The sequence below is a fragment of the Fistularia commersonii genome, chromosome 10 (assembly GCF_037954325.1).
Source record: "Fistularia commersonii isolate RoL2024-O1a breed Wild chromosome 10, RoL_Fcom_v1.0, whole genome shotgun sequence".
NCBI lineage: Eukaryota > Metazoa > Chordata > Actinopteri > Syngnathiformes > Fistulariidae > Fistularia > Fistularia commersonii.
The window spans coordinates 10,897,043-10,908,858 of record NC_141293.1 but is presented as its reverse complement, the minus strand read 5'-3'; the positions used below and the strand labels follow the sequence as shown (position 1 = coordinate 10,908,858).

Sequence of the window (11,816 nt, the reverse complement as noted above, 5' to 3'; positions counted from 1 at the left end):
CTGACCTGATTCTATTTTTATATATTGCTCCATTATGTTGTTTCCGTGGGAACCGAATAATCATCATCAGTAACATTAACATGGAATACTTCGAGTTGCATGGGACTGGAACTGTTGCATGTAAATGGCAATTCATTTTACCAAATTTGTGCATTATTTTATCTTCAACTGTCCTGGTATTTTGATCTGTTTTATTTTTTATTGTTTGTTTTTTGTTTGTTTTCTTTTTCTTTTGTTTTGGAGAGGAAAGCCTGAAGGCTGTATGACCGTGCAATCTGGACAGAAAGAACATCAGATTTTCTGTTAGGTTATTATAATAATTAATTTTTTGCACCGTTTGAATAAATTCTCATTGTATTACAAGAACACTTTGCTTCCTTTTTTCGTTAATTTGGGGGAAAAAAAAATGTCCATGGATAGACTGCTGGGTTCTTTTGGTCATTTAGGATAGTTTTCATTACATTTTATATTCGTATATTAAACAGGAAGACTTGCAGGAAAATATGAATGAGCCTAGAGATTCCAAAATTTATTGTACTTTTACAACATAACTGAAGTTAAATACCGTATGTGGCTTCTGGGAGATAAAGAACATTGGTCAGATTTGTCCTGCATGTCACCCATCCCATATGAACTCTGCGGGGAGCTGTTGGCCTCAGCAACTTGCTTTGCAACATTTCAGGTTGGGAAGGTCTCTGGAATCGAACCTGCAACTTCCCATATCCATGACAACTGCTCTTACCATCTGAGACATGTGAACCTGCAATTGACTTCAAAAAAATCAGTAAGATATTCACCGAATAAACTAAATTCAGAGGTAACTCCCTGAAATTCAGTCACCAAGTCGTGAAATCAGGATGGACGCCTGTCTTCATTTAAAGCTTTCAGGATGGTGGCGTCTCAGTCTATTTGTGAAAGAAAACTTTCAGCTGTAAGTATTAAAAAAAGAAAACTGAACTACAGGAAAAAACGCGATCACTTTAGAAATTACACGTTTTCATCATGTCGACAGGCCCCGTGCCACGGAAGCGCACAACCGTCCGAGGCCTTCGGGTGGATTGCAAAATAAACAGACTGATATTACCTGTCATGTGTGTGTGTGCCAGCCTGTCCCTGTTCCATTATACCCCAAAGAACTCCATCCAGCGTCAGCGGCTGTTTTATGTATTAGAGAAATCTGAGACCCTTATGTAATATTGAACGGTTTCCCATGTGGCGAAAAATCCAGACCTCCCTCTCCATTACAGTTCACAAGGACACTGCATCTCCACCTGTTGAGCAGGGCACACTGACCCCTGGGATTATTCAGGCTTTCTTTTTTTTCCAGCTGCAGTGGAATTAAGTCCAAAGTGACGTCCTTTACTTCTCCATGAGGGAGCTTTTTATGGTTCCTTGTCCCAAAGTTTCGGATGAGAAGGAAGCGGAGCCAGTCGGTCGCAAGTGAGCCCCGCGGTCGGATCACCCAAGGTACTGCTGCGCCAAAACTACATGTAGAGGGGATATTAACATGATTAAAAGCTGAGTAAAATACAGTATGTCCCCATAAATGTCACTGAACAGTCTCAAATTTTCAATAATATGGGTTTCTGATACCACAAGCTGATCTAATGTAGTTTTCCTACCTTCCATTCTTGTCAGAATGAGCTGAGTTCTTCTGAAATCCACATTTCCCATGTTACAAACACTTGAAGATGGGGTTATTTTTACACAATCTGCTGGCAAAGTGCAAATGAACCGAATGATTTGACTGTATTTCTACACAGAGCCATGTAGATCCGACATACTTCTGAAATGGGGCTACATAAGTAAAGAATAATTTGTCTCAATATTATTCTGTTGGTTGGATGCATATGGCTTGCTGTACCCCGTTTGTCTCTTAGAGGGTCAAGGATGCAGGAAAAAAGAAGTTGGGTTTTTGGCTCTCAGGCTGAAAAACAAAATTCACTTGTATTCTCCATAAATGGTGCAAATCCGGACACTCAACAGTTGGGGGTCAAACTAGAGTTTTATCTGAGCCAATGTAAACTGATAAGTCAAGTGCAGCAGCAGCCAGATAGTATATATCAGAATATCAGATACATAGCATGTCAAACAAGAACAGGACAAAACAATGGACATTCGTCATGCACAAATAACACAGCAATGTCAGTACAAGAAATTCTGCAATGATAAATATGTGGAGGTCAGTTCAATGATGAACCAGAGAGCACTTGATAAAGTACACGCATAATAGAACAAAACCAAGAAATCAATGCACGAAAACGGCAGAAAAAAATGAAAAAGTGAAAATTGATACATAACCTCTCATCAAAACAAGAAAGTTTCACACATGAATAGTGTTTACAGTATATGAATATTCAAAATAATACATTGAATATCAGAGTGTGTTCTTCAGGTGTGGCTCCGCCTGTGCAGCTCAGCACAGATTTCTCCAGGTACTGGCCCTTTAAGAAGCCGGGGCTCATACGCGCGCGCTCCCCTGTCCCCCTTTCGCTAAGTGTTTCACTATGGCGAAGGAATAAACAAATGGAGCGGCGGATGAGCGGCACATCCCTCCGCCGCAGACGAACGACGGGTTGACACAAACCGGTGACCGGTGGCGGCTGGTTGGTTGAGTGTGTGTGAGTGTGTGTGTGTGTGTGTGTGAGAGAGAGAGAGAGAGCGAGTGAGAGCGTGTTGTATGCGTGTGTGTGTCAATTACGTGTACGCGGATGCTGTCAGTGCGCGGAGCGATGAAAAGAGCGAAAATAGTTCGCCCGTCCACACTGAACGCCGCCGCCGGTGACACAGGCTAAACGTCAACTTTAGCGGACATTCTTTACCCTTTAACGGTCCCCCGCTCCGTTGGATACAAACGGAGGAAAGGAAGCTCGCTTACTTTAACCGAAATAACGCATATTTGAGACATTTCCATCCGGCGGGGCTTGTCTCCCTCCTATATTCCCCTCAAATTGAATTCTGCCGTGCGGGAAAATGTTGACCGGATCCAGAACCACCTTCAAAGTGAGACAGATGCTGCCGGACATCAAGGTAAGGAACGATGACCTTTGACAGGCGACACGTCAAGTTAGCCCTGGATGCTAACTAGCCATACTAACACTTAAGCTAGTTAACTCCCCTCATCCACCCATCCAAGTTTAACTGAGGATCAACCTAGAAGGAAGAGGGGTGGAAAAAACTCATTTTATAAGTTAAAAGCCAGTTTGGAGTTGTTTTTTTGTTTGTTCTTTTTTTTTTTTACATCTGAGTAATAATATGCATTTTTTTTACTTTTTAAATTTGGATATTTTGGTTCTCTGTGACCACGAGCTGCTCAGTTGGTGTCAAAATATTCATTCATAGTTCAGTCCAAAAAACTTTTTTTTCATTGTCGATCAGTTTTCATGCAGATATTCAAAGCATCTTCTCTTGTCATGTGACCCTAGCCAGGAAGCAGGGAATGACACGCAGCATTGTCCTGTGAGTGGATCCTGTTGATGGTTCAGGTGGTTCACGGTAGACACACACTTGTGTTCCTGCCTGGAGGTTCCTCTGAGAGCCCTCTGTGAATGTGGTCTGCTGCTATTTTGGATCACACCTCAGCAGCTTTTCCAGAGGAAACGGGCCCTGGCTGCTGGTTCCTTCTGTCTGAGACACACGAAGAGCCATAGTCACTGTATTCTGAGTGCAGTGTAATGTTCTGTCCTCTCTGCTCCTCCTGGCAGTTCTGTGAAGATGCTGTTTTGGAAAAAACAAAAACAAACTTTGATACGTATTTTTGTTCACCGCACAGCATGCAGTTTTGTGTCCTTACAGTTGCAAAATGTAAACAATGTTATTATACAAATAATGTACCAAACATAGAACTTCACATTGGTCCTTTTTCAAAACAATATTTTTGCATTTGCCTAAATTGTTATGTCCTGGGCCCAACATTTCTTCTGAAGCGCTTTTTAAAATGGCCATTGTTGGTTCTCATGGTGGACCGTGTGGTTGGCTTGGCAGCCACGTGAAGGATTTAGAGTTGCATGAGTAATGCAAGGGTGTGACAGAATTTACAAAAAGAAAATTGTTATGTACATGTCATTAGGACCTTCTCTAGCTCCAGTTTTACACGTAGAAGGAGGTTGGACAGTCCTAAGCTCACATCCAGAGGAGGAACTTGAATAGCAATTGCATGTCACAGCAGGGTATTTAAATTTTTCATCAGATATGGTGCTCTTCGTAAAAAAATTTGCATTACACCCTCCTAGCCATTTTCAAATGTTAAGGTTTTGTTATGTCATGCAATCTCCTCTGGCAAGCCTTGGTTCAAGTCCTTCTGCAATTGCGTTCGTAGTGATCAGTAAGGTATTGTTCTGGGGTGAAGTCAAGGCATCATCAGGGTGATGGATGGCACAGTGTAGCCCTCCCCTGGGGTTGCTCTCTGGACTCCATCCTCATGTTTGCTGATTGTTTCTGCCTGGTAATTTTCTGCAGCCTCAGGAGGAAACAGATGCCTCTGTACCCTGCCCTCTGGCTAGACTTGCATGTGGAGTGGAGTGGGGGGTAATGTTCACCGCACAACATCTGGCTGTCGCCATGGAGACAGTAGTCAGGAGGGAGAAGAGTTTCGAATACATTACCGCTAAATGAGATGCGGTGTCGTCCACAACCCTCCACCAATGGAATCTGATGTGTGTAAAAATGTGACTGAGCATAAGATGTTGAGTGACAGGATGTATGGATGTGTAGCCACCCACATGCTCACACACTCACATACATACACACACACACTCACACACACATGCACACACACCTCTTGGTTTCACGACCATTAGCATGTGTGAAGACTTGTTTCGAAAATCTGAAATCCTGGGCTGAATTTGGACCAGATGGCCCTGCAGCTTGCCTGTACGAGTTAATCTTCTGCAATCTGAATGTTGTTTCCAAGCCCTCCTGTGATTCTGGGAGCTATGAACCAATATTTTGAGTCCTGTCCTCATACCCACTTCAAGTGTTCTGATGGTGAAAATTCCATGATTTTTCCCTTGATTTACTGTTTGTTGAACTAGCCTCTTTTTTTTCACCAAATCACTTTTGCGAGGCTGGAAAAAACAAAATGTTTGAAATTTTTTCTCAATGATCAAGGACGGTCATTTGATTTGGAGTGATATAGATAATGTTGTCATTTGCAAAGCTTATTTTGATTTGATAAAAAGTAGTGATTATGAATCAGTTTTATTGAAAATCTATAACAAATTACAACAGCATGTGCAGTTATCAGAAAATTATATATATATATATATATTGTAAGTGCCTGCAGAAATGACCAAAGTCCTTAAATTATCTTACAATTTGAGAAATGATCCAAAGGTTAAATTCTCTAAATGTTCAAAAATGTACAGAAAATCACCTAGAAATGTTGTTGATATCAGCTTGAATTTTTCTTAAAATGACCAAGAAATGCCTGAAAATGAAAAGAAATAATGAACGAGAGATCAGGAAAAAAATTAACTCAAACACCAGTATGAAATTTTTAAGCAATTTACCAGGAAAGGAAGGGCAGGAAGCAAGAAATACATTTCAGAAACTCGTTGGATTGAAGAAAAAGGTCAATTAAATCTTGATATTAAATTGCATCCTCAGACGCATGAATTTGAAATGTCAGCGATGGAAGTTACCCAATGTGAAAAATGCAATGTCATCTAATAAATAGAAATGATAGGGTATAGGTTTGTTGGTAGTTTAGTCTTTGCCAGGATTATCGTCACCTTGGATCTCAACCGGATGGCGGGGCTTATTTTGAGTAGCCTGACCCCCTTTTTGTTCCCTGTATCTGCATCTCACAGCCAGCTTTGAAGGGTCCACATGAAAGGCAGCAGCACAAAGCTGCACAGAAGCAGAAATGCCAGAGGAGGGACAATCTGAGCTCCATTCATAGGGACAGGAGTTTCAAGCCTGATAGCATGATAGACCCTCACACCCACTCCCAGAGGAACTGCACTGCACATTCACTGGCAGCAGACGCTTGGACACTTGCACAGAACAATGAGCTCTTCTTAACATTCGGGAGGATTTACGATCCCTTTGGAGGGAGTATTGATTTGGCACTGGGCAATAATTAACCTGCAAGGCTATTCACAAGTGAACCAGGCTGGGTCACCATGGGCCCAGTCATTTGTCTCTTGTGTGTCTGTCTAATTGCTTGATTATCTCATGTTTTCATGTAGGAACATTGCTATTTTAGCGCCAATTCTAAGCCATAGTTCAGTGTTAGTCAGATTTACACCTAGCTGATTGCCATTGGAGGCTAAGGGATCGTAATGTCATTGGACACACAGAGTCTTCAGCTACTGATGGCATAAAGTCACGATCCTTCTGAAAAATGGATGAGTGTGGAGATAATACAAGGCTCACTATTAAATACAGTCATCAGATATTTATCCGATAAAGAAATTTTTTTCTCTTGTGCCTGACTGAATTTGAGCTGGTCCCAAATCAAAGTTAAATTTGATTAAATAGTGCCAATTTGCAACAGAGTTGTCTCATGACACTTTACACTGTATGTGTAGATCACACTCATTATTAACAGAGACCCAACATCCCCCATAAGTGAGGTAGGGACTTTTAAATAACTATCAAAATCATCAAAGATGCCATGTGCATATAATAAGGACCTTCCATTATGATCATATTAGACTTGAACATAAAGTGTGCCTGAAACAAACAAGAAATTTGTGTACCTGACGTGCGCGGAAACACTGCTCGCGCTGTTTGGCTCAGAGTATTACAAGCTACCTAGTTGTGCTGGTGAAGATGGGAAACAACATAACAGTTACACTAAAATCAGTGCAGGCACTTTGGCATGATGATGTTAACATTTAGCTAATAGCACGTATTTGCTTATTACCAGTCTGAATAGTTTGTGGACTGGATGCATGAAAACAGTTTTATTTAGCTTCAAATGACCTTTGAGTTTTCTTTTTCTGTGTCTCTGTCACCACCATACAATCTGATGCATGGGAGAAAAAAAAAAAACGTGCAAATATGTTGTGAGACAATGATTTACAAGTAATTCAACAGACATACTGTTAAAGATTTAAAAATATATTTGGTTTGCATCTACACAGTATTTTAGAATGAAATAAGAATGCAGGTAGTAAATTTAACTCTGGTGCCAAAACCTGCCATCGCACAAATAGCAACTTCTCTATTTGAATTGAGCCACCTGCAGCTAGTGTAATTCAAAAATCTGCTCCAGGCTTTACAATCAAAAGACTGCGATTCAATATAAGTTAAACAAGAATTCTCCATTAATGAGGCTTGTTTTCAAGAGCAGCCTATGAGTGGAAGGCAGGAATATTGGATAACTGTAAGAGATCCTTGTTTGTTTTATTTTCCTCCACAAAAACAAAGGTGGTAATTCTGAGAGGAATTGATCCAGTATCATAAAACTACATCACATCCCTATTTTACCTTCCAAGTGAAGTCACAATGCAGCGGGAATTTCCCCATGCATATGAGGAAATGGAAGCACAATGTCAATACTTGGCCTGTTGCCCCTGCGCTCAGTCCAAGGCGCAGAGATTTAGAGCCCCAGCTCCACAGCCACTGTTTTGTTCTGAATAATTCTGACCAAGTAATTGGAGCAGAAATTCATTTAGTGTTTTTTTTTTCTGTCTTTTCAGAGTAGTTTAGATTGTTTTTGTGGATTTTTCTGACTTGACGTGAATGAAGGCAGAAGCAGATGGGATATTGTTAAAATAAGCTATGTAATTTTCACCACATACTATTGGGATAAAATCTTATCTTTTGTTCTAAATTTCAGGCACCTCTTTGATAACACCTCACATATATTTATTAAAGTTAATTAAATAAAATGTTTGTTTTTCTTACCTGAGTTAATTTCATTAATTGACTCAAAAACTGAGAGTAAATTTGTGCCAATCCATGTTGCCTCTTGTTGCAATTACCTTTAAAAGGTGTAAGAAGAAAAAATACAAAAGAAAATTACATTAACATCAAAGTAGAAAAAAAGAATTGTTTCAATACATTTCTTAAAAGATCATAAGGCCATTCAAATGAAACGATGAGAAAGTACTCAAAGTACGTGAGGAAACAACCTAAATAGTAAAAAGAAATGAGAGCTGAGAAGGAGCCACTGTGTGTTCATGGAATAATAATCCCAGACTCAGTACTTTGAAATTCATATTTGGTGACCGTTCTGCTTTCTCAGCATAGTTTTACTTTTGTTTGACACAAAAGGGGGCAGCAGCAGACGAAAACACCCCCTCCCACTCCAGAAAGAAAGCCCTCATTGCATCACTGCTGTTCCATGATTCAGAGGGTTTAAAAAACAGGGGAGATGATGATCTGTGGGATGCAGCTGGATCTCACTGGGTCTTCAGTGTTGGTTGATCTGTCCTGCTGAGATCATCTCGCTGTCTGGCGAAAGAGGACTATGTTCCAGAACCAGCAACAAGCACATGTAACTGCTCCAGTCTGGCCACTGTAGCAAGGGGAAGCCATGAGCAATGGAAACTGCAAAAAGCATTGGCCTCTCTCCCTGAGTATGGGAGGGTGGGGGAATGAAAGTGATCTTCGCGAGGGACAGAAGCCACATAATGAAATGTTGAAATCAAAGCCTGGAAATGTGGTTTTGTGTGATATGTGACTCAGGGACTTTGAGGCTCTCTTGCTTTGTCAACATTATGTTTAGATTTAAGCTTAGCCATTATCTTCTTCCAGCACTCCTCTGAATCTCAAATCACAACTCTCACATTCACACAGTCTATAAATCTGCTCATGTCGCAGGCACACCATGTAAGTTTGTCTGTATCAGATGTGAATCTCCATAAGTGGTGAAATGATCACATTTTGAGTAACCATGGCAACAAAAATCCCCTTGAAAGCACAAAGATGAATCCCATAGAAATGTGGAAAAGTGAATTCAGACAACTCCTCCCCCAGCTCCGTATTTGACAACCAATGTTTCACAATGTGTATCTGGATCAGCAAGAGTGTGGGTTACTTTTTAGGTTTTAGTGACCACAGAAATCAATGTCACCCCAATCTGCACAAGAATCCCATTGAAGTGAAGAGGACTTGGACTTGAAAATTATCAAATGTAAATCTTAAGCAGCTGATTGTAGAAAATGTTTGTTGTTTAGTTTTCAGACCAAGTTAAAGGTACATTCAAAAGTTCAGGTGGAATTTTCCTGATTTCTGGATTTCATCTTATTACATTGTGAAAGGGGCCTCATCTACACAGCGCCTTCCAAGCATGAGGCCTTCAGAGAACAGATCTGAGGTGCAAGTAATGGAAAAAAAAAATCAAGGTCTGATGTTTCGTTGAAAGGGTTAGGAATCCAGCTGTGGGTTCTCTGTGGTTGCTGATGGAGAGGCCGAGACAGCCCAGCATTTTACAGACAGATGGAAATAAAAAGGAACAATACCATGGCAAACTCAGACTCAGCCTTGTAAACGCTCAGTGTTTTTTTTTCAGTTTTTTTTTTTATTTTATTTTTCTTAGCTCCCAACTGTCTGGTACTTTTCATTTTCCTTTGAGGGATTTTCTGGGTAAATGCTTGTTGATTGCTTTCAGCTATATTCTTGCATATATTTCACTAACGTTTTGCTAAGTTTTCATTGGTTGTGAAGGCTACTTCCTGCCTGCAGATTTTAGGAAGTGTTTTCCTATTTCTTGTTAAATTACACATATATATTTCACGCTCTGTGAATAAGCCTCCATGATCACCCAGCCCAAATTCAAAATTAATGTTCCAAACATTTCGATGCATGAAGACATTTTTTATATGATGCACAAGTTTTGTATGTGTATTATTTTATATTAAATAACTGTTTTTAACTGTGTTTGAGTATTTTCGATTGTCCAGTGTTTTCAAAGAGAAAAATTCCTCTTTATTTTTAATTTTTTAATTTTTTTTTAAGCTCAATCCGTCAAGTTTTTAGGAGCTTTCTGCTAAGCTAATGTTCCCTACTCAGCAAGAGCTGTTAGCATAACATCTGGGCCTGAGTAGATTCTTTGTTATTGTTCACACATCCTGCCAGCTTTTTCATGATAAAGCCACTACCCTTAAAGAAACTGAGTAATACTTTCATTCTGGATCAAAACATTCTGAACTGCTGAGAAAAATCTTTGAGGTCCTGCAGCTTACAGTTTTCTTGGGTTCGTTTCTGTGTTTTTGAAACTTCTCTAAAGCGTGATCAGCACCTGTACAATCAAATGAACCTCTTGTTTTGCAGGCGTTGGCACATCATGTGATTTCTTGTCAGTAATTGTTAGAGGACTTCTCAAAGGGGGGTTGGTGGTGAAGTTAAGTGGATCCGTGTGTTCGAGTGAGCAACTACTGTATGTGTGTCCACCGGTCTCGATTGTACTTGCAGAACAGTGCAAAGTATAGAAGAGATGATGGCTGTTTTGCAAAAGCTAGGAATAAAAAAACGACCACATGGAAAGTCAGAATCAAAAGGCCACTGTGTGTTAACCGTGTTTGTCTTTGAAAATGGTTCCACTGAGAAGAGCGAGCCTTAGAGGACAGCTAAAGCCATAACTGAAATATCGGCAAAAAACTTCAGGTAACGCAAGACTCCGAGTGTAGTGAGGACAGGCTGGGCTCTTTGGGCTTTTCCTACAATTAAAATTCTATTTACTCGAGTTAGAAATATTATAATTTATATATTTAGACAGAATATGTTACTGGCATGACAACCAGTTAAGTCACTACAGTTTTTTACTTAACGTTCTACAGTACAGTGTGTTCAAATGAACTGTCATAAGGCAAGACTCAGTGTATTGATTTGTTCATTTCATTTTTTTGTCCCAGATATCAGTACTGACACAGGCTACAATAAATCCACTTGTGCTCTGGTTCTATTCTGCTCATAAGATTTAACTATATGTCACTTTCCTTTTCGAAATGGCATGATTTGAAGCCATTACGCCTGGCCAAGAAACAACGGCAGCAAACCACAACTGATCATTTTTCCAGATTGTTCTGAAAGAGATACAAAAAATGATATTTAAATGCTAATAGAAACAGTGGTACAAATCTTGCATGACAGGAAGTATTTCCCCCAAATATTGAACTTTTTTTTTTCATTTCACAGCAGAATTCCCATATCTATCACTATCAAATGACACCATGTTTGAAACCAGGGATTACAAAATGTAAGCTCAGCTCTGCTTTGCTCCACAGGAGAGGATGCTGAGTCAGAGCGGGGGGAACAGCAGGAGTCGAGATGTGTTCGGACTACGTTGCCTTCCAGGTAAAGCTGTGCTGTTCATTTTTTCTATCAGTGAAGTTCTTTACAAGTGTGGGAAAACATGGTGCTTTTACTGTATTTGCATGAACTTTCATCTAGGCATTGCTTAAGATTCACATTAACTGCAGTGAGGGGTAGGCGCAGCAAATTGAAGTCAATCGACCACTGGTCTGACGCCAGCTGAAACAAAGTGCCTTGACCCCTCAATGTTCTCTTTGCTATCTTTGGGAACTGTCAGATGTCCCATTTATCTTTTTAACCTATCAGGAGGAAGGCAATTTATGCCGTGAAGGGTTTCGAGAACAAAGCAGGTCCTTTGAGAGGAGAGAGCTCAATGCGTCATCAACACTTAGATGTTTATGGTTAGTTGAGAGAATTCACATAAAAAACAACCAGTTTTCTGCTTCTGTAGCACATAATCTTTTTTTGGTGCATGTGTGTGATGCTTTGACATTGTAAACCTGATGGAGCCGAGAAGAGAACTTAACTGCATGAGTCATGCCCCCAATCCTCCATTTCTGTCCAATAAAACCCTAAAATTACTTTTCCCTTTCATTCAGCAGAGTTGT

General features: G+C 40.1%; 1 protein-coding gene across 3 annotated transcripts in view; it reads left to right on the top strand.

The window, feature by feature from the left end:
- Positions 1–1,257: 1,257 nt before the first annotated feature.
- Positions 1,258–11,816, top strand: part of mtmr11 (myotubularin related protein 11) — a 34,566-nt gene continuing 24,007 nt past the window's right edge. Inside the window, exons 1-2 of one of the 3 annotated variants that reach the window (XM_086153713.1) lie at positions 1,258–1,467; positions 11,181–11,250. In XM_086153713.1, the coding sequence (XP_086009839.1) occupies positions 11,187–11,250 (64 nt within the window). In that variant the 5' untranslated portion in view covers positions 1,258–1,467; positions 11,181–11,186. Of the gene's footprint in view, positions 1,468–2,454; positions 3,031–11,180; positions 11,251–11,816 lie in introns of those variants that run through there. The other 2 variants (XM_086153714.1, XM_086153712.1) reach the window with 2 other exon arrangements.